Raw genomic sequence first — 23,020 nt, forward strand, 5'->3', positions numbered from 1 at the left:
TGTAAATTTGCACTTTCTTTTGGGCATTGTTTCCACTCAGCTGTCATTTGCTGCTACTGTCAAGCAACTGTTTGATGCCGAACACAACAGCGCTTCGCGTGTTCGCAGAGATTGACAGGCAGGAATTTGGCCAGTAATTGCTGCAAGCCTCTTATAATTGACTAATTGGTGTGCGAGAAGGCAGGACTTACAAAGAGGGGTTAAAGCAATGCAAATATGCGCGCACACACAGTGAAGTATTAGACCAGATGCACATCATAATGCAATTAAAGCCAAATCCCAGACATTTTCGCAAATTTAGAAATCCCGGCCGGACACTTTTTTAAGGTCCGAAAAAGAGGACATGTCCGGGAAAAAGAGGACATATGGTCACCCTAACAATTTGCAGTTTAGCTTATTAGCATGTCTGCAGTCCATGGGGGCTGTCACAGGGCAGGCGTATTGTTGTCTTTATCAATAGGTGTTGGACTGAAAAAATTAAACATGCTATTAGCAAATTTTGCTCATCAGCATGTAGGCTACGCAGTATTTAAGCATGCATCCTTTGTTGGTATTTCACGGAGGCTAAGTGGACAAGTATTGTTGTTTTCATAAATAAGTGTTGGACTGTATCTGATATACACTGTTAGCAAATTTTGCTTATTAGCATGTGTGCAGCGGCTATGCATGAAACTTTTGTTAAAATGCCATGAAGGTTGTTGCTTGAGTATGTTATCTTTATAAATAGGTGTTGGACTGTAAAAGTGAAACATGCTTTTAGCAAATTTAGCGTATTGGCACATGTGCAGTGATTAACCATGCATCTTTTGTTGGAATACCATGGAGGGTTGTTGCAGTAATATTGTTATCTTCTTAGGTGTTGGACTGTAAAAATGAATCACGCTGTTTGCAAATTTTGCTTATTAGCATATATGCACTGGTTAAGCACGCAACTTCTGTTGAAATGCTTTAGGGGGTTGTTGCAAGAGTATTGTGACCTTCATAAATAGGTGTTGAGTTGGCTGAAGATGGTGCCCTGGAGGCTGAGGTGTCTGAGGCTGAGTTGGAGCTTAGCTGAGTGTTCTGTTGTGTTGTTCGGCTAGCGTGATGAATACGCAGCCTTTTAACTTTCATTCTCCCCAACTTCAGCGTGACACAATGGAAGGATTTATGAACATAAAAATAAAAAATAAAAAAAAAACAGTTGCTCAGACAACACGCTTTAAAACCTTCAGCTGAAATCTATGTTACCGGCTAATTCCACCATTTTTAACCACACATTTTCGTTCTGTATCTTTCTCTTTTTTGTGTGTGTCTGCATCTCTCTCTCTCTCTCGCTCGCGCTCTCTCTCTCTGCCTGTCTGTCTGCCTGATTTATTTAGACTGTCTGTCTGCTGGACTGAGTGGGATTTGAGTTTTAAAGGCTGCTTGCCTATCTCCATGCGCTCTTTTCTCCTACAAATGTGCAGGTGCAACTACAGCCGCTAATTAGAATCACTCTCATGCAGGGTTGCACTTTCTCTGGCCGCAAACACCGCTGGCTTCTGTTACGCTCTAGAGTGTCCCAGTTTTCTATGTCGATCGTGTCCCATTGTGTTTGTGGATGTCAAAAAGAGGGAAGATAATGCCCACTTACAATTTGGACCGTTTATGTCAGAAGAGAGAGGGGGAGTGCTTGATGCGTGATGCGTGTGTGTGTGTGCGTCTGTGCATATGTGTGTGTGCATGCATGTGTTTGGCAAGAGATGAAGACAGTGATGAAAATACAAGCAGAGCTGATTGCATGCTCTTGGGAGTGCATGTTCTAGTTTGATCCTATGCTGCTTGCTAGTGTAGTCTTGATAGGCGCATCATTGCCATCTAGTGCTCAGGTTGACATATGTGCATGACCTCACCAAGCATAAAGTGACAGGTTATGTTTGTTGTAGCATACTAACTTACTTCACTTACTATTTCTGTAATGCATACTGTACACATGTATGCAAATTTACTGTATGCATAGAATATCAGGATGACCTACTACGTTTTCCAAAATGTGCAGTATTCTACATATTGTATCCCACAATGCAAATAGCACTTGACTTAACTTTCCATTTCCAATATGATGAATGGATCAGAAATATTATAGCCCTCTATTTTAACCTATTAGTTGCCATTTTCACTTGACGTTTTTACACTTAATTGAATTTTAAAAATGTCACATAACCACCTTCACTTTAAAGATGGTAACTGGACACCTTTTACAATGTGATGAGGTATTGTAACAATGTAGCATACTAACTGTTTGAAACATTTATTGTGGAATAATGCATACTGTTTCACTAACCATAAAAAAATAATAATAAAAAGTAGGCATTTTACAGTGTATAATGTGCAGTATTCAGTAAATATCAAGCTAATATTCCATTTCAAACATAGCCAGAAAGTCAATATACAATAATTCTCCATTGTTCCAGAAGAAAAGAGCTTGATTATGCTTCATTAGGGATGGACAGAATTAGTCAAGCTTAATTAAAGATACAATTAAAACCTATACACTACGCCACTCTTCATAGACCATACATTTTTGCATAATGTCTAATTCACTTTTTCCAAGAAAACAAATTTTTCCTCTTGAAAACGATCATAGCATTAAAGTTACAAGGCTACGGCACTCGCTGTGACTGCCATGACCACGCATAAAACCATCTCACAAGCACAAGAGCCCATATGAGGGATGAAATTGAATTTTCCTCTATGATTAGAAATTTCAGAGTGATGAAATGACGTACAACTGCCGGAGTTTAAACACTGGAGACATCATTATAGAAACAGACAAAAGCTTATTCTTCATTAATGACCGACAGCAAAAGAGAGGGAAAGAAGAAAGAGCGAGTTAGAGGTGAAGAATTTCTGTATACGCTATGCCATGTTTCAGAGGCGGCTGGGCTAATTTGACATTTTAACATTTACTACACCTCATTATAACTGCGCACAGCCTATTAACCTGTGACTGCTCACTGGATAGATGGGCCACACTCATTTCGCTGTCATCCTAGTTTCGTTCATGCTCCCAAAACCATTTTTATTGTTTTTGAATCAACATCCTTTGCTGTTCCTGGAGCAACATTTCTATCAGCCAATCGCAGGACTTATTTTAACACCTCCCCAAATACAGAGGGCTTTGACTGATTGATCCAGTTTTGATACAGTGTTGTTGCAGCAGGGCTCGAAAATAGGATTTTTGTTCTGCTGCAGTAGTTCATATTAATACTGGCCACCTGTGGAATATCATATGCAGCAAAGAACACATCTACTGTATGCTTCCTCCAAAAATTGGTCAGAGGAAAATAGACATCTTAGTATGTTACGCCAACATCGAACTTGACGTGCCGTGATGCCTTTCTACCTCCAGATACACAACCAATCATTCAAAAATGTTGAACACACAGCCACCATAATCAGAAGTCCTAATGACGAAGCAACATCCTGAAATCCACATGTCGTCACAATTAGCAACAGGAAGTATAAGCGGGACTCACGGTCGTTGCACTGTGTGCCAGAGTATGATGTCATGGAGCAGTCACAGGTGAAGTTCTCCCACTGCTGGATGCACACGCCCATGTTAGCACACGAGTCCTCCTGGCAGGTGGTGCTGGGTCCTGGTACAGGGAGAGAGTGGAACAGCGTGAGTCAACGTGATGACAGATTCTATCAGGCATCTCCATCACAGGCGCATAGCAAGACCGGCATGCATGTAAGGTCATTGCCCAGAATATCACACAACACTAACAATCAGGCGGACAAACAAACAAACAGACGAACAAACAAACAAACAACATAAATAAATAAATAAAAAGATAGTAGGGGTGGGCAGTATGACCAACACTTAAATCATTCTATCTTCGCAACGCTTTACAACACAAAATTTGGTTTATGTCATTACAAGCATGACCTGAGGGTACCTGCAAAGTTTCTGCACAGCGCCACCTCATGGTCAAGAAATATGTAAAAGAAAAATCATTTTTGCTAATAGCTTCTTAATAGTTTGGCTTAAAATTATGAGACTAAGTAATGAGTAACGAGTCGAATGCTACCAGAGACTATTTCCCTACAAAAAAATCTAAACTAGCCGCAAACTTGCTGCAAATTTGCAGCTCGTTATTTTCACATGCAAATAAGCTTGTGATTCGGTGCACAATGTTTGCCAGAAGTTTGCAGCACTTCACCGGTAGCAGTGAACCTCCGGCAAACCTTTGGCAACAATGGCAAATTTGTGGCAAGTTTGCGGCAAATTTGCCATGAACCCTCGATTTTTGTAAGGGTTAGCAGAGATGGGTCACTTCTATTAAAATGAGATAAAACAGATGTGGAAAGTAAGTCCCACCCTAAAGGTAAAAGAGTTAATCTCCTTTTAGATACAGACATCGCCTGTCAATCAACCCGAGAACGCATATTACTATAAAAGCCGAGAAAATTTCATTTTTTAAGCGGTATCTTAGGTAAAGAAGTGCAAATTATGACACCATTGTTGACCGATTTTACTGCTGATTTGACATATGCTCTTTGATCGTAATCTTGACCAACCATTTTGGAGATTTCAGTCTTTCCCCATTCAAGCAGATAGGAGCTGCACTGTCATGCCGCTTGTTTACATAGAAAATAGCTGTCGGGAGCCTTCCAAAGATGACTGCCGGGTGACCTGACTTGCTAAAAAGACTTTGGGTGCATTCTGTTCAGAAGTGATCATCCCTATGCCCTATTCCCTTCAGAGATTTTACCATCCACTGTGAGAGCTTTGGAGGGCTAAAAGGTGTGGTGCTCAAAAATAAGGGTAATTCGGAATTTTTATTGGAAATTCTATTTGAAGCTACCTTACAGCATGACAGTCATTATTGTTCACACTTCAAAGTGCCATTCGGAGGGTGATTTATCCCATTTGGAATGCAGGGTTTAATGATACTCAAATTATGATACCTTCCTATGTCGGCCATTTTGGATGTCGGCCAGTTTGAATTTTGTTGTGAAATGCTGTATTTTACAAATGCATTAGAGTACCATTCCAAAACTTGGTATGCATCATCGGCACCTTTCCCTGATGGTACCTATAAAGTTTGTGGCCAGCGCCATCCTGTGGTCAAAAGTTAAAAGGAAATGTGTAAAAATGCTTACAATGTTTGATTAGTTTGGTCTATCATCCTTTGACTGCTCACTTTAGAATATTTGGGTCATGCCTAGTACAATAATACCCAATTTGCCAAGGTCGACCATACTTCCTGTCCGCCATTTTGAATGTAATAAAAAATCTAGGCCATACATCTGATTTGCACAAAATCTGCATTGAATGCAACAATGAATTTCATGGCAAGATGCCAAAATCGATATGAGACTGTATCTCTGCAATGCTTTGGCATATTGACATGAAACTTTGTATGTTTCATTGTTACCACATTTCACATTTACCGTCGCAGGGTAAAGTCTATCATACGGCCCAGTGCTACATGAGAGCATTTGCATACAAAGATACAAAAACAGCCATGCTCAACACTGCAAGAAAAAAAGAACAGAGTGAGATGCATGTGAATGCATGGTATTGTATGAACTGATACATGCTAAATATTTATGAAGAATGTAAACGATTCTGTTTACACTCGATCCAGATTCATTCAAACCACATTGTCATGTCAGTGTTAGCAGTTCAGATCTCCAACAAAAGAACAGAAAGATAAACATGCATTTAAGGCAAGAGCAAAGCCCTGAGTGTGAATGTCTCAATCTACACTGGCTGAAAGTGCTGTTATTTAGTCAGAGAAGGAAATGGAAGAATACTTCCTTTTTTCTTACTGTATTCCACCTCTAATGATTCACTCTTGAATACTCTCAGAGAAAATTAGTACAACCCAAACATCCATTAAAAAGCATCAGCGGGGGAGAGAATTGTGGCCAGTTGCTGCAGAAATCAAACAAAGCAGTGGGACACTAGGCGACACCTCGATTATGAGGTGCCTTGACTGAAAATATTTAAAACGGACTGTTCTTTAAGGAAGATATTCACAGAGTTTGGATTTGCACTGTGTGCTCGGGATGCTGCAGAGGTCAGCTTTGGATTAAAGTGATTTCTAAAAATGTACGTAGAATGCAACAACTCATGGAAAACCCTCAGTGTTGAAGCCAAAGTCAAAAGGTTTCCATCGATCTATCGATTTGTTGATCTGTCTGTCTGTCTGCCTGCCTGCCAGTCTGTTTGTCTGTCTGTCGATCTGTCTTTGTCTGTTTGTCTTTTTATTTGTTGATCTATCTGTTTGTCTATTTTTCGATGTGTCTGTCTATTAGGGGTGTTATGGTTCTTAGTAAAAAAACGAACTGTATGGTTCGCCACACATGGTTCGGGAAGCATTGGCACCGCAGTCGGTTCACCTCAAATTTAATCATCTGGAGCACAAGTTTTGGTCAAGAAAACAAAGTGTCAAACAGACAGGCACAGTTACAACCTCTGCACCTGAATGGATCTGTAGATGGATATGCTCTGCCTGTGTTTCACATGGGTCAACTTGATGACATCACTGTTCTGCACACGTTGTGTGTAGTTGAAAATGTTAAGTGGAGAAAATGAGACGCTGATAGAGAAACCCCCTGCATTTCTCCTATCTGGGAACATTTTCTTTTTGCAGTCAATTACAACAACAGTGATGGTCAAAAGACGTTTACAAAACAGGCACTGTTTGCAGACATTACTAGGTTCAAGTGCCTTGTACTGGTAATACATGTCAATAATGTGCATGAGGGTTTATTTAAAATGCGCACGCAAGTTCTTCATGTTTCCTCACGCGGCTGTAATCTATCGCGAGCGTCAATAATGTGCTTTGATTAATGTCATTAAATTGCCATTATAGTAATACACTGATACATGATTAATCATTTACGGTGACATCACCAAGGGAAAGAGCCGCAGGTCAGCCGAAACTGCACACACTCCCTTCCATTTTTAAGCAGGCACTCAGTGCTAATTCAGACAGACATGAAACAATAACTAAAGCGCTTGTGGTGTTCATGTGGGATTTCCACGTATTATTAAAATACTCGAGCAGCATTATCACAACATCCCTTCTCATATGCATATTAATAGCAAGGTTATTCCTTCACTAGTGATGTATACCTTCCGAATATATGTTGAGATGAGTTTGAAATGCACTTTATGTTGATACATGTAGTGTATTAGTGCAGGTATTAAGTTAAAATGTTGATTTAGTAATTAGATAAAAATGTTCTTTTAGTTAAGGACCATGATGAAAATTAACCATGGTTTTACTGTAGTAATATTGTAGTAACCATGACTGCTGTCACCATGGTTTTCTGAGCAGAAATCATTGTTTTGATACAATTAACCATGATTTTATCACTGTAATACTGACGTTTCTATATAGTAACCGTGATTTTACTATATATTGTAACCATGACAGTAACCATGTTTATATTGTGGTTACTATTATTTTACTACAAATGCCATGGTTAAACTATGGTTACTGTTGTAAATCAATGATTGTTATTTAAGGGCAAACCTGTTGAAGTGTTTACCAAATAGATTATTCTTTGGATTTGGCAGTAAAATACCGAACCGTACTGAAACCGTGACCCTTAAACCGTGATACAAACCGAACCATGAGAAATTCGAACCGTTACACCCTTACTGTCTATCTATATGTTGATATTTTTTTTGTTACTCTATTGATTTGTTTGTCTGTCTGTTGATTAATTTATTTGTTTGTCTATCTGTTGATTTGCTTGCATTTCTGTTGATTTGTTTGTCTGTCTCTGTTGATTTATTTGTCTGTCTTTCTGTCAGTTCGTCTGTCTGTCTGTTTTTCTATCTGTTGATTTGTTTGTCTGCCTGTCTACCTAACTGTTCATTTGAATGTATGTATGTTTGTCTGTTGATTTGTTTGTTGGTCTGTCTGTCTACCTGTTGATTTGTTTGTCTGTCTGTCTATATGTTGATTTTTGTTTCTATATCTGTTGATTTGTTTGTCTGTCTCTGTCTGTTGATTTATTTGTCTGTCTATCTGTCAATTCATCTGTCTGTCTGTTTGCATGTACATGTGTAGATTTTTTTGTTTGTTTTGTTTGCCTCTCTTTCTAACTTTTGATTTGTATGTCTGTTGATTTGTTTGTTGGTCTGTCTGTCTACCTGTTGATTTGTTTTTCTGTCTGTCTATATGTTGATTTTTGTTTGTTGGTCTGTCTGTCTACCTGATGATTTGTTTGTCTGTCAACCTATATGTTGATTTTTGTTTGTATATCTGCTGTTTTGTCTATCTGTCAATTTATCTGTCTGTCTTTCTGTCTGTTTATCTATCTGTTGATTTGTTTGTCTGCCTGTCTATATCTTGTTTTGTTTTTTTTATCTAACTGTAGATTTGTCTGCCTGTTGTATTGTTGGTCTGTTTGTCTGTCTGTCTATCTTGTGATATGGCCGGCTGTTGATTTGGTTGTCTGTCTATCTAACTGTTGATATGTTGTATGTACTGTATGTCTGTCTGTCTGTTGATTTTTCTGTCTGTATGTCTGTCTGTCTGTCTGTCTGTACGCCCATCTGTTGATTTGGTCTGTCTGTCTACCTGTTGATTTGTTTGTCTGTCTATCTGTCAATTTGTCTGTATTTTTTCTGTCTGTTGATTTGTTTGTCTGCCTATCGATCTGTTGATTTTTTCCCATCTAAATGTTGATTTGTATGTATGTCTGTTTGTCTGTTGATTTGTTTGTTGGTCTGTCTGTCTATATGTTGATTTGTAAATTTGTCTGTCTGTATGTTGATTTTTTTTTTTGTATATCTGCTGTTCTGTTTGTCTGTCTTTCTGTTGTTTATCTATCTGTTGATTTGGTTGTTTGTCTGCCTGTCTATATCTTGTTTTTTATCTAACTGTTGATTTGTCTGTCTGTCTGTTGTATTGTTTGTCTGTCTATCTAACTTTTGATATGTTGTATGTACTGTATGTCTGTCTGTCTGTCTGTCTGTTGATTTGTCTGTTTGTCTGTTGTTTGTCTGTCTGTCTGTCTCTGTTGATTTTTCTGTCTGTCTGTCTATCTGTCTGTTTGTCTGTTGATTTTTCTGTCTGTCTGTATGCCCATCTGTTGATTTGTTGGTCTGTCTGTCTATCTTACTGTTAAATCTAATGTCTGTCATTCTTTCCATGTTTGTTCTCTGTCAGCATCAGTCATTCTCTTGGTATTAATAGACTAAAACAAAAGTTGTTTCAGCTGATGATTCGTTGTTAGGAAGACTGATAATGTAAATGCTCTGTGCAACTTTCAGCCAGGTGTGTGTGTGTGTGTGTGTGTGTGTGTGTGTGTGTGTGTGTGTGTGTGTTTGTGTGTGTGTGTGTGTGTGTGCGCATGTGTGCGTGTGTGTGTGTATGAAGTGCAAAGGTCAGTCCCTCTACCTTGCAGGTCAGCTTTGGTGAAACCAACTTTGTTTGAAAAGACAAAGAGAATGGGACAATAAAACAGAGGGCAGTTAGTGAAGGGAAGGTCAGCTGAAGGAGTGGAAAAATTTGTGTATGCTGGATAAAAACAGAAAATAACATTGGTAATTATTTTAATAAGGCAAGGATAATACAAATGTTTAAAGGTGAAGTGTGCTTACAAGCAGGTTTCCTAAATACACCCTTGTCTTCCATTGGCGGACAAACAGATAGTCCCACTCCAAACTCACGCCATTGTTTGAGACAATGTTGCTTTGATCGGGTTGGTCAAGAACAGCAGACAAACAGTGTTTTGATAGTGCCACAGTGTTTCAGGTTTTGGGAGAAATTAACGACCTACAATAGTTGACTCTGCATATCAAGCTAGAATGAATACAGAATTCTTCCATCCAAAAAAATGGCACACTTCACCTTTAAGGATAGATGTATGAGACAGGATATTTTTCATTGATAAAAAAAATATTCAAGTCTAATCTGTAAAAAAAAAAAAAAAAAAAAAAAAATACTTGATTACAAAACTAATATAATGTTTGGTTGGTTACAGTTAAAAAGGAGTGCTGTTAACAGGCACTTGGTCACAGCACCATCTAGTGGATACAGAGGCTCTCTGCATATTACCAAAACACTGTAGTAGAGCAATAAAACACATAATTATTTTCATTTTGACGTTACATTCCTTCTTGGTTCATTGCAGAGGTTAAATCAGGTTTGAATTTGACAATCTGAACTGACTGAAGGGCATCAGGGTTTGATTATTCTCAGCCTCAGACAGCAACTTCACACATATGACTTTACACAACTTCCAGGAACAATCTTTGAAAACAATATTCATTTAAATAGGTTACGTGCTGCTTGATACAGTGCATCTGGTACAAGAAGAAAGTCCTAGAAAAGCCTATAATATTTTAATACCAATAAAGGAGTAATTATTTTTTAATATTTAAAAAAATTAAGATTTCATGATAATAAATGTGTATTGTAATAAAAACACGTATTTGTGAAGAAAGTATGAAAAAAAAAACAGTTTATATGATATATAAGATTAATATTACATAAAAATAGACCTTTTCTGTTATAAAAACACAGATTTGTGAGTATTAGTGTAACTCAATGGTTCCCAAAGTGGGAGGCGCAGTGAAACGGTGGGATTGAAGAAGCCCATTGGACATAATTATTATTATTATTATTATTATTATTATTATTATTATGTGTAAACCTTAGAAGCACGCTTCCAATCCAATTGAGTTTGCAATTAAATTATATATTTCAGCTGGACTGTTGAGTCTGTAGAAGACAGAGACTCTCAGTGAAGAGAGATGCCAGTTTGTTTTCTTTGAAAGTATTAAATCCACTGTTAAATCCTCTGCATTTGTGAGAACAGGTTTTTCCTGTGTTTAAAATTTTTCGGCAGTCGCCGAAGCAAAATTTTGGCCACCAAAGCACATAATATTATATTCAAATTCACCATGCTTTGGCCATTTTATAAGTGCTAACAATGCTTCTCATCTGGAATGTGGATGAAAGCGGGGTGCTTCAAGACTTGCTTCGCTTGAGTGTTGTGCGATCCACCGAGAATCACACATGAGACGTGCTCTGCTCTATCCTACTGTATCTCTGGATAGGCTATTATTTTTAACAAATAAACAATTTATTATTTAAGAAAGACTAACTACTTAACTAACTGCTGTAATGAGGAGCTATCCATGGTCTTTCTTGTGATTGTGGCATTACAAATGCAACTGTTAAACAATGAAAATGTTTCGGTTAGTTAAGTGGGGCTTGACTGAAAATGTTTGGAAACCACTGGAGTAACTGAAGGTGAATAACTGCATGAAGTTGAACACACCTACTGCCTATTTCCGATAAGCTTGTCCCTAAATGGCATGTAAAAATAAACAAACTGTGATTTGTTGCTTTACATGTCAGTCAGATGACTCTTCCTTTCTAAATGGGTGGTTCTTAGCCAGAATAAGCAGCATTGATATTGAGGTTGAGGGGGAGGCAGGGCTGGATTGGTAATCTGGCATACCAGGCATTTTCCTGGTGGGCTGACGCACTTTGGGGCCGATCATGGGTGGACTGGCCATCAGGAGAACCGGGACTAAGCTGAAATGAGCTGGTGCTTTATGCAGGACGGGCCACAAAACGGTGCCACGATATGCAGAAAAGAACAGCGACACCCCCCCCCCCCCCAACTACTTTTGGGCCAGTTTCTATGTAAAATCCCAGGCCGCTTTCTCTTCCCAGTCCACCCCTGGGGGGAGGTAAGAGTCGTATACCTTCACAACCACGTTCAATCTGCCCGCTGCGGAATAGAGCATCATTGATCAGGTCAGGCAGACGGCCGTTGAGATCCATGGAAGCCAAGCAACCCTGGAAACCCTCACGAGAAACCACCAGCTTTGGCAGGTTCTGGTACATGTTAGGCCCCAGACCGGCCACAAACAGATCACCTGCGAAGAGACACAATAATATCATAACTGTTAAAGCTGAAGCGTTTCATTTCTACGCCACTAGCATCACCGAAAATAAATGCATTAATAATGTTTGTTTTCAAACAGATTTCCTGAACACTCCCCCTTGGTCTTGCAAACAGATAGTCCCGCCGCTGAAATCAGCCTAAAATGGTTTACTGATACAGTAGTTAACTCTTTATATTAAGATGGGATATGCTAAAGAATTTTAGCATTGAAAAAACTACACACTTCAGCTTTAACTGCATTTTGAATTAGGATTTCAGTCCAACACCAGAGTCTATGATATTCTGGTCTCTAGATATGGCTCTGGTGGGATTTTTTCACTAGTTTTATTGTCCTCTAGGTAAAAAGCATTAGTCAGATAGCTTAAAAAAGTAATTGCATACCTCTCCTTAACAATTTACACAATTTAAGGTATCATTCATGTGTGTAACACAGATGGTGCAGGATGAGTTATGCGCTGAACTTTAATACTTAAAGAAATAGTTGAACCAAAAATGAAAAATCTCTCATCATTTACTCACCCTCATGCCATCCCAGATGTGTAAGAATATCTTAGCCCCTTTGGACCATTCAATGCAAGTGAATGGTGGCCAGAACTTTGAAGCTCGGAAAAGCACGTAAAGGCAGCATAAAAGTAATCCATACGACTCCAGTGTTTTAATCCATATCTTCAGAAGTTATATTATAGGTGTGGGTGGGAAACAGATCAATATTTAGGTAAAAAAAAAAAAAAAATTAGTTTTTATTTTTTTACTAAAAATCTCCACCTTTGAACAGCCCCAACCAGTAGGTGGCTGAATGTGAAAATGTAGATTTTCACTAAAAATGACTTAAATTCTGATCTGTTTCTCATCCACACCTATCATATCACTTCAAAAACATGGATTTAACCACTGGAGTCTTATGGATTAATTGCATGCTGACGTTATGTCCCTTTTTTTCTGGTTACCATTCACTTGCATTGTGAGGACCTACAGAGCTGAAATGTTCATCTAAAAACCTTTGTTTGTGCTCTGCAGAGTAAATAAAGTCATACACATCTGGGATGGCATGAGGGTGAATAAATGATGAGGATTTAAATTTTTGGGTCAACTATTCCTTTTAGGGGTTTGGTCAAATCCCTAAAATAATATGCTTAACTTAGCAAACACCTCTAATAATTTTTCAGTTTTGGATCAAAACTCAAACAGTGTAAATACTTATCCTCAAATGTGCTTAGTATACAAAAAGTCCTATTTGCATATATTCGGTTTTTATAAAATGTAAAATGTACAATCAAAAATGTCAGTAAAAGGTCAATCGATTCCGTGCGTCTGACCTTTCAGATCCAGATTTTTTGCTCCATTGACCACCTGGCTAACAGACTTTCCATCCACCTTGAGCGTGTGTGTGTTGCTGGAGTCACGAGTGATCACCACATTGTGCCACTGGTTGTCATTGAGTGGACTGTCACTGTTTCCCTTCAGAAGACTCGGTCCGTTTCCCAGGTCAAACACATAGTGGACATACCTGACGAACAAAAACACAGAGCTTGGTTGTGTCCATGTCCCAAATCCATCCAAGTGCACTTCACTGAAGGACAATCCATACAAGTACACACTGAAGTGGACACTACAACCTCTGATCCACAATGAGAGGCCTTTATAGTGGACACTTGTTCAAAAGAGCAATGGATTTATGCTTTAGAAAAGGATGGGCCAAGTGGATCCATCTATTTGGATGGACAAGGCAAACCATGCTTTCATAAATTAAGAGATTTTCTAAAATGTAACAGCTTGCTCCACTAATTTGGTTTAAAATCCACAAGAATTGCTGTTTACAACCCATTTTACATCCATAATGTGATATATTTCTAAGAAAAATGGTCAAAATGAACATTTTTGCTTATGATTTTGGAGCAAAATAACATTAGAAAGGTGTCATTGTTTTATTTATTTTTATATATAAAAGTAGGTAGGTCTCTTACTAAAACCAGTTCCCTATCTGTCACTCACTCGACATTGTGTCGATGTAGTGACACTAGGGGTCACTCTTGGGATCCCCAAACACCTCTGCTTTTTTGAAAAAAGGCCAATGAGAATTGGCGAGTGGAATTTGCATGCCACTCCCCCGGACATACGGGTATAAAAGGAGCTGGTATGCAACCACTCATTCAGATTTTCACTTCGAAGCTGAATTCATTCTGTGAAGTTCATTCACCTCATCTGCTGGATTCTACGGTGCATTTCAGCGGCTTCTTCCCCTCTGCACCTGTGGAGTGCAGAGAACGCCCCTGGGCACTTCGGCAGAAACAACTAAAAGAGTATATTTTCTTTCTAAAAGAGTGGCACACACGGAACATCTTTTTAAAGATGCCTTTCAGTTTGTGTGTTATTCCTGGTTACGGTCAATATCTCTCCGCTTCTGATGGCACGATCACTGTCTTACATGTCTGGGTACTGCCCACATGGAGACATTGTGGATGAGTCATGTCCTAATTGTGAGAACACGACCATGGTAACGTTGTGGTCGCGGCTTGCTTTCGTAAGAAAGTAAGCCACCCCAGGGCCTCCCCGCCTCGGTCCTTCTACCTATGGGTTTGAGGCTGCATCGGTTAGCACTGGGGGCAATTTGGGGTCGTCAATGGGACCACCTCCGCCAGGTATCCCCCCATGGATCTCCCATTCCCCAGCATGCTCGCTTGCCCCGATCGGGCTCTCGCATGAGACCAGCGGCTCATCTCAGCGCGAGTTCGACTTCTCATTCGGAGCTCCGGAAGACGATGAGTTATCGAGCACAGCATCGGAGAGCGGGCACATCCAGTCTGACGCAGAGGCTTTGGCTCGGCTTCCTTCGGGTACAGTCGCCCAGTCTCATGCCGACACGGAAATGACGGACATGCTTTCCTGGGCGGCCGCGAGCATTGGGCTAGAGTGAAACCCTCCACTTTCCCTGAACCCTTGCGGCTCAACGATCGGTTCCTGGGCACGGGGCGCCTCCCACGTCCATGCCCCGTCCCCGTTCCTTTCTTCCCGAAAGTGCATGAGGAGCTGACAAGATCATGGGAGGCACCTTTTACTGCCCAGTCCTGGTCTTTCAGCTCCCCCACTCTCACTGCACTCGATGGCGGAGCGGCCAGGGGGTATTCGGTGATCCCCCAGGTGGATAAGGCGCTCGCAGTGCACTTGTGTCCGCAGAGCGCCGCCACCTGGCACGGGCGCCCGAAGCTCCCGTCCTGGGCCTGTAGGTTTACGTCTTCCCTGACGACTGTGGCCTGCGGTGCTGCTGGACAAGCCACCTCCGCCCTGAATGCCATGGCTCTCCTGCAAGTACACCAAGCCAAGGTGCTAAAAGAACTGCACGAGGGTAGTTCTGACCCAAGATTGATGCAGGAACTGTGCTCGGTGACTGACCTCGCTCTCCAGGTGATAAAGGTCACAGCACAGTCTCTCGGGCAGGCGATGTCCACCCTGGTGGTCCAGGAGCGCCACCTTTGGCTCAACTTGGTCGAGATGGGAGAGGTGGACAAGGCACGGTTCCTTGACGCCCCCATTTCCCAGGTTGGCCTATTTGGCGACGCCGTCGAGGACTTTGCCCAGCAGTACTCAGCGGTGAAGAAGCAGAAGGAGGCCTTAAAACATATCCTGCCCCGGAGCAGCTTAAGACCCAACACCCTGTCGCCAAGGGCATCCTCCTGCAGCAACAACAACGCCTCTGCCACAGCCCACCCCCGTGGCCCGGCTCCAGCGTGTAGCCCTCCACAGACGCCACCCATCTCATGGCCGGCCACTAAGAACCCAAGGAAGGCTTCAAAGTGCCCCCGAGACAGGTGACCCAGGGGCGAGGAGACCCACTTCTCTGGGGCTGGTCGACAGACCACTTCATCCCCCAGTGGAGGGCCGGGAGGAGAATCTTTTGTCGCCGCATGCCCAGGAGGCTGCGGCACCCAAAAGCCTGACAAAAGAATGGTTCCCTCATCTCCTAGGTCACATATCCGGTGCGCACGGCCCTCATCATGACCACCTTCTACCATCCCATTTTGGCAGGTATGGCACTCCAACGGCAGACCCCCTGCCCCTGTGCGCCCAACTGTGGCACAAACACACCAAAACGGGATTGGTTCCAGTGGACTACGGGGATGAGATTCATCCTCCCCCCTCCTCGGCCAGTCTTATGGTGGGCGGCAGGAGCCAGGTAAGTGCTTCGATGTCCCTGGTCTCAGCACGGCCACAGGGTTCGAGTGCCCTCGATGTGGCACCTCGAGCTCCGCCCCGCCTCGAGGTGCCACCCGCTGGTACGTCCGACGTGATCATTCCCTTGGTCCCCCTCGCCCGGAGTTTGGGTGCATGGCTCGCGCTTTCCAACCTGTCGCGATGGCTGGTCCGGACCGTCCGACTCGGCTACGTGATCCAGTTCGCCACGCACCCGCCCAGGTTCAGCGGTGTCCGCTTCACCTCGGTGAAGGGCGAGAACACCACTACCTTGCGTGCGGAGATCGCTACCCTTCTGTGCAAGGGTCTCTCCAGCCGAGATGAAGAAAGGGTTCTACAGCTCTTACTTCATCGTACCGCAGAAAGGCGGTGGGTTGCGACCAATCCTGGACCTGCGAGTACTGAACCGGGCTTTACACAGACTCCGTTCATGATGCTGATGCAAAAACGCATTCTAGCAAGCGTCCGGCATCAAGATTGGCTTGCGGCGGTAGACCTGAAGGACGCGTATTTTCACGTCTCGTTCTTACCTCGACACAGACCCTTCCGGTGGTAGACACGATCACTTAGGCCTGTATACCTTGAAGTGGCATCTGTTTGCTAAGTGGTGTTCTTCCTGACGTGAAGACCCCCAGAGATGCGCAGTCAGATCGGTGCTTTCCTTCCTGCAGGAGAGGCTGGAGGTGTGGCTGTCCCCCTCCACCTTGCAGGTGTATGTAGCCACCATTTTGGCACATCACAAGGCAGTGGATAGCAAGTATTTGGGGAAGCATGACTTGATCATCAGGTTCCTGAGAGGTGCTAGGAGGTTGAATCCCTCCAGACCATGCCTCATGCCGTCCTTGGACCTCTCTGTAGTCCTTCGGAGTCTACGGGGTGCTCCTTTTGAGCCTCTGGAGTCAGTTGAGCTAAAGGCACTCTCTCTGAAGACTGCACTCCTGACTGTGCCCACTTCAATCAAGAGGGTAGGGGACCTGCAGGCCTTCTCTGTCAGCGAATCGTGCCTGGAGTTCGGTCCGGGTTACTCTCATGTGATCCTGAGACACCGACCGGGCTATGTGTCCAAGGTTCCCACAACCCCATTTAGGGATCAGGTGGTGAACCTGCAAGCGCTGCCCAGGGGGAAGCAGAGGGGGGGAGGATGAAATTTGGCATTGCTGTGTCTGGTGCGTGCTTTATGCAGCTATTTGGATCGCACGCAGAGCTTTAGAAGCTTCGAGCAGCTCTTTGTCTGCTTTGGTGGACAGCAGAAAGAAAGCACTGTCTCCAAACAGAGGATCGCCCACTGGGTCGTTGACGCCATCGTGATGGCGTATCACGCCCAGGACGTGCTGCCCCCCATGGGGCTATGAGCCCACTCTACTAGGAGTGTAGCGGCCTCCTGGGCCCTGACCAGTGGCACCTCTTTGGCAGACAACTGCAGAGCAGCGGGCTGGGCAATACCCAACACATTTGCAAGGTTCTATAATCTCCAGGTTGAGCCGGTTTCATCCTGTGTGTTGTCAGGTAAGAACAGGTAAGTTCTGGGACAGCTGGTCAGCTGCCCTCCCATGAAGACGTGCGTTTTTGACTCCCAGTCGTGTTTACAAGTTGTGAACCCTGGATGACTTTCCTCCTTAGCCCTGTGGCAGATGAGTTTGCATAGAAACTCGCTGCTGGCCCAGTAAGTGTGCTAACTAGGCCCTGTACTGAGGTAGGTGCTCCACATGTGGTGGTTCCCCGTAGGTGACCCCATGTGATATCTTCCGCTAAATCGTTTCACTGTTGGTAAACTGCATCTTCCTTGGGCAGAGGCCCCTCTGCCCCCGGTCACCATGTTTGTAGAAACTCCTCCCCCCTCGGGTAGGACCTACCATGGGACTTATCCACATGACATACTTCCGAGAAGACTCGGTAAGACCATGTGACGTATTTCCACTCAAAATACCCACCCGCGGTGTCTTCCCCTTGGGAGTGACACCCCCCAACGTAGACATTTATGGCCCCCAGTCAGTTAACAAATTCCACTCCTTTTGGGGAGAAAAAAAGAGGAAAAGAGGCCATGGCTGGGCTAGCCTGTCCCTATTTTTTGGGCAGTCGACTTGTTCCCGAAGGACCGTTCGACGCTCATAAGAGTGTTGGGGGAGGTTACGTGACGACCTGGTGCGCTGGCTATGAGGCACACAGTGGTCAGCCCGTCTCACACCACCAGTCCACGTAACACAGTTCAGCTAGTTGTGGCATTTTGTATAGGGACCCCTAGTGTCACTACATCGACACAACGTCGAGTGAGTGACAGATAGGGAACGTCCTGGTTACTTTCATAACCTCCGTTCCCTGATGGAGGGAATGAGACGTTGTGTCCCTCTTGCCACAACACTGAACTACCCGCTGAAATGGCCGGGACCTTGTCTCGGCTCCTCAGCACAAAACCTGAATGAGTGATTGCATACCAGCTCCTTTTATACCCGTATGTCTGGGGGAGTTGCATGCAAATTCCACTTGCCAATTCTCATTGGCCTTTTTTCAAAAAGCAGAGGTGTTTGGGGCTCCCAAGAGTGACCCCTAGTGTCATTACATCGACACAACGTCTCGTTCCCTCCATCAGAGAATGGAGGTTATGAAAGTAACCAGGACATTTTGAACCAGAATCTATAAGGATATTATAAGTTACATATTTTATAAAAAATGACCAAATGAGGGTCATACGGCATGAAGCTAGTTTTTCTTGTCCCACAAATCAAAAGTCTGAAGTACAAATTCAAGAAAACTAGCTTCATACCATGTGACCCCCATTTTGTTTTCAACCTTTAAATATGGGTAACATATGACAATTTACACTTGAAGCCACACTGATAGCTCACTGAAATAACATGCACCAATGAATCATTCACACTAAGACCAGGAACATTGATTAAGGATACATTTTGATTTCATGTTGTCTTTGAACATCATGATCCTGACATTCTTGTCAAGTTACTGTCACCTATGTTCTAGTTTTTGTTTTGGTATTGTGTGTTTTTCTCCACAGCTTCAGTCACCGCTTACTTTTATTGTATAGAAAAAAATGATGGAATAAAAGTGAATAACCTAGAATAGGTTAATATTCTGCCAAACTTGTGTTCCACAGATGAAAGAATGTCATAAGAGTTTGGTACTGTACCTTTAATATTACCTACAGTATCAACCTCAATGATTGAACCTCACTTGGTAAAACCCGGAATCCTTTGAAACTCCATTTACTTTGATTCTTCCACTCACCCTTTGACAAGCTCCACTGCAATAAAATCATTCCCATCTCCACTGTTAAAGAGTATGAAGCCATCTCCGGAGGTGGTTTTGAACTGGAAGAACAGGTGCATGGTGCTGTATGCCTGAAGTGTAGCCAGACCCAGGTAGCTTCCTTTGGTCTTGAAGGTGACTGGATCGGCCACGATGGAGCGCATGCCGAAGTGAGCGTTGAGCTCACAGAATTCAATATCACCGTTCTTGCACATGTCGATGTAAAGCAGGCCGTTGAACTTCAGGCCCTGAAGGTGACCAATGAAGTTGGATGGAGCTGATGAGGCAAAGCGCCGTTCAGTCAGGATACCAGTCTCAACGTTACTGAACTCCAAACGAGTGTGGTCACCATTCATCTGACCTGATAAATTCAGATACATAGCAGCAGAATATGCTTGTCAGTTTTGTCTTGAGTGCTAATAATGCTTCTTTATTTACACAGGTTCCATTCATACAGTCAGTGTGTGGGATTGACAACCGTATTTACTAACAGGTGTGACTGTCAGTTTTACATCTTGCAGGAGCAGATTGAATAATGTCTTTATGAGCTTGCAGAGTAACTGAAGCCAATCCTTCATTGTATTCTTGTGAACAACAACCACAGTATCTAAGGTAAATATGAGAAATGGTGATTTATCACAACTGACACAACATAATTTTTTTTAAATTAATTTTTTTAAATACAAATATTTTATTTATTTAATTATTAAACATTTAAATATACAAATACTGCCATACTTGACTTAAATGGACATTCATATATATTTTATCCACGATTCATCTCCGTACGGCAAGTACCAACCGGTACATTATTGTGAAAATCTTTCATTCAGAAGTTACAAATGTTCATGTTTTTTGTTTTTTTTCTGGTCTGATATGGTCACAAAATTACAAAATATCTGAGATGATTCTTTCATTATTAATGTGAGAGCTGCTTTTAGAGCAGCCAAAATGACGGTTAGCTCATGAATACACAGAAAACAACCACGCACACATTTATGGATGAAAGATACAGTTTAAACTACTACTGTTTTCATGCAGTTAAAAACTCTTTGGGGTGACTTTGGTGCATAGTTAATTTAAAAGTTCATTTTAAAATATAGAGTATTTTCCACATCTACTTGCTGTGTAAATATGGTTTATATGTTTACATTTTAGTCAGGTGGCTAGAAGAAAGTCTGTGTTTCATAATCTTAAAATGTGTTGTTTAAGGACTAACATTAGTATGCATATTTAACATGTCCTGTATAATTATTTTTTAAGCTTCTTATAGTGCTGAGTAATAATAGATAACATGTAATCTAGATTACATAATCAGATTAGAAAAAAAAACGAGTACTTGTAATTATACACATTACATTTTATAATGTGTGTAGTCAGATTATAGTTACACTATTATGGTTTACATGATTACATTTTTGATTACATCACCAATCAGCCAAAGGCAATAACTAGTGTGTAACTCAATAAAAAATAAATAAAAAAAAAGCAGTTTGGCCAGTCTGTATTTAAAATGTTGTCTTAAATTAAGGCCACACCTTCTCATAAATAATTAAGAGGAGGTACAAAATGTACGTTTCTACATGATATCAAGAGATATTCATTTTTATTTTATTTTTTAATACAAACCTGGATAATAAAAATCCCAATTTCTTAAATAACGAAAATTCTTTTAAAATGAAAAATAAAAGCATGTTCTCAAGCATGTATTTTATCTTGAGTAACATTAATTTTCCTGCCAGTATGGTTACAAGCATTACTCATGAGTACTCATGATACAAACAGTATTTGATCCACTCCCATCTGCTGTTTCATAAATAGGATAATTGGAGAGTCACACCAGTTAGTAAATGCAGTTCAGTTGTGAATCCCAACAATGACTATCAATGGCTACATTGATTGTCAGAAAGGAGAGAGAAAAGTTTTGGTAAGTGCTGGATTCATGCATTCATGTGGTCAGCTGCTGATGTTTTATAAAGACTCTAATGCACTCATACCTTCAGCTACATCATCATCCACCATGAGTTTGAGGTTTTTACCACGCCGTGTCACTTTGACTGAGTGCCAGTCATTGTCGTTCAGTTTTTGCCCAGCGTACAATGTCTCTGGTCCTTTACCTGAGAATAATGTTTCAGTTAGTCCTTTCACACATTAGCAATGCAAATAAATATCTGTCTTCTGAAAACAGTTTAAAGGCGTCATTTCATTAGGGATATTATATATATATATATATATATATATATATATATATATATATATATATATGTAATTACCCCTAGCCAAAAAGAGCATTTATTGAAACCAAGCTCCAAAGACAGCTCCTTCTGAACTTTAATGTTTACTTGTCAATGCCATGGTGAAGATATGTATGATATACAGGATATAATAAGAACATACAACTTTATTTTCAACAAAATAAATTATATATCTATCTATATATATATATATATATATATATATATATATACACAGTATATATATATATATATATATATATATATATATATATATATATATATATATATATATATATTTCTATCTATCTATCTATCTATCTATACACACACACACACACACACACACACACACACACATACATATATTCATAAAATGTATGATGTGACCCCTTTAATTACTAATGCTGTGTGTAAAAACCACATCTTTGCAATATTTGGTTTCGATTTTCAAATTTCTGTCATCACAACCATTGACATCTAAGAAAAACGTTTTACATAATTTTTAATAGCAGTATATGAAGAAATAATCAACAATTCAGTTACAAGTAAAATCTCCTTTTTATACTGCTGTTACTCAGAGAAAGGCCAGACCATGAACAAAACAATGTGTGGGGTTATGTTCGGAATGGCATCCTACCATACTACTCTTAATGTTTTCACAGTATACAGTACACATTCTATGCACAGTATGCACACATTTCATATGCAATGAATACCAATATAGCCTACTACACATAAAGGGGGGAATTCACTAAGAATAAATTGTACCCTGAAATACAGCCGGTTATTTGCATGCACTGTCTGCACTGGTTTATTGCCCAATTCACTAAAGGAATTTGCAGATCAGGCAACAGCTTAAATGCGCGCACAAATTCTGTGTTGAATGCAGTTTGCACACTCAATTCAGTAAATACTCTATGGGCTGGTATATAGCGGAGGATGCAGCAGACCACAGAAAACTGGTTCACTTTGCTGGGACTGTAGAGCATCACTCCACTATTGTGATCCAGACAGCTGAATCATCTCTTTAACATCACTGAATTAAACATGGTGATGTCAAGTAACAACAATGTAGCATACTACCGGTTGAAAAGTTTATCATTGCACATTCCATACTGTTTATGAACTATTAAAAAAATAAATAAATAAAAAATAAACAATATGCTTGTAATGATTCTAGTAATAATGCAGTATATACACTGCAGTACTACAGCATAAAAGCAGTACACATAGGCTTTGTTCACACTGCAGGTTAATCAGATTTTTCCTCAAATCTGATTTTTTTTTTTTTTTTTTTGAGTGACTGTTCAAACTGCAAGTTATATGTGGCCAGATCAGATTTTTTTCTGTTCAGACTACAGTCACTTATGCTATCATGTCCACATTAGTTGTCATGGAAATGCAGCAAACTTGCA

At 41.1% G+C, this 23,020-nt stretch overlaps 1 protein-coding gene across 1 annotated transcript in view; it reads right to left on the reverse strand.

The window, feature by feature from the left end:
• The window catches only part of LOC127415771 (neurexin-3b-like), a 558,207-nt gene that overhangs the window by 283,426 nt on the left and 251,761 nt on the right, over positions 1-23,020 (reverse strand). The window contains exons 11-16 of the mRNA XM_051654668.1: positions 21,366-21,485; positions 19,348-19,729; positions 13,236-13,426; positions 11,717-11,890; positions 9,396-9,422; positions 3,501-3,620 (exon numbers count right to left, since the gene is read on the reverse strand). Coding sequence (XP_051510628.1) covers positions 3,501-3,620; positions 9,396-9,422; positions 11,717-11,890; positions 13,236-13,426; positions 19,348-19,729; positions 21,366-21,485 — 1,014 coding nt within the window. The remainder of the gene's footprint in view (positions 1-3,500; positions 3,621-9,395; positions 9,423-11,716; positions 11,891-13,235; positions 13,427-19,347; positions 19,730-21,365; positions 21,486-23,020) is intronic.

The sequence above is a fragment of the Myxocyprinus asiaticus genome, chromosome 25 (genome assembly GCF_019703515.2).
Source record: "Myxocyprinus asiaticus isolate MX2 ecotype Aquarium Trade chromosome 25, UBuf_Myxa_2, whole genome shotgun sequence".
Taxonomy (NCBI): domain Eukaryota; kingdom Metazoa; phylum Chordata; class Actinopteri; order Cypriniformes; family Catostomidae; genus Myxocyprinus; species Myxocyprinus asiaticus.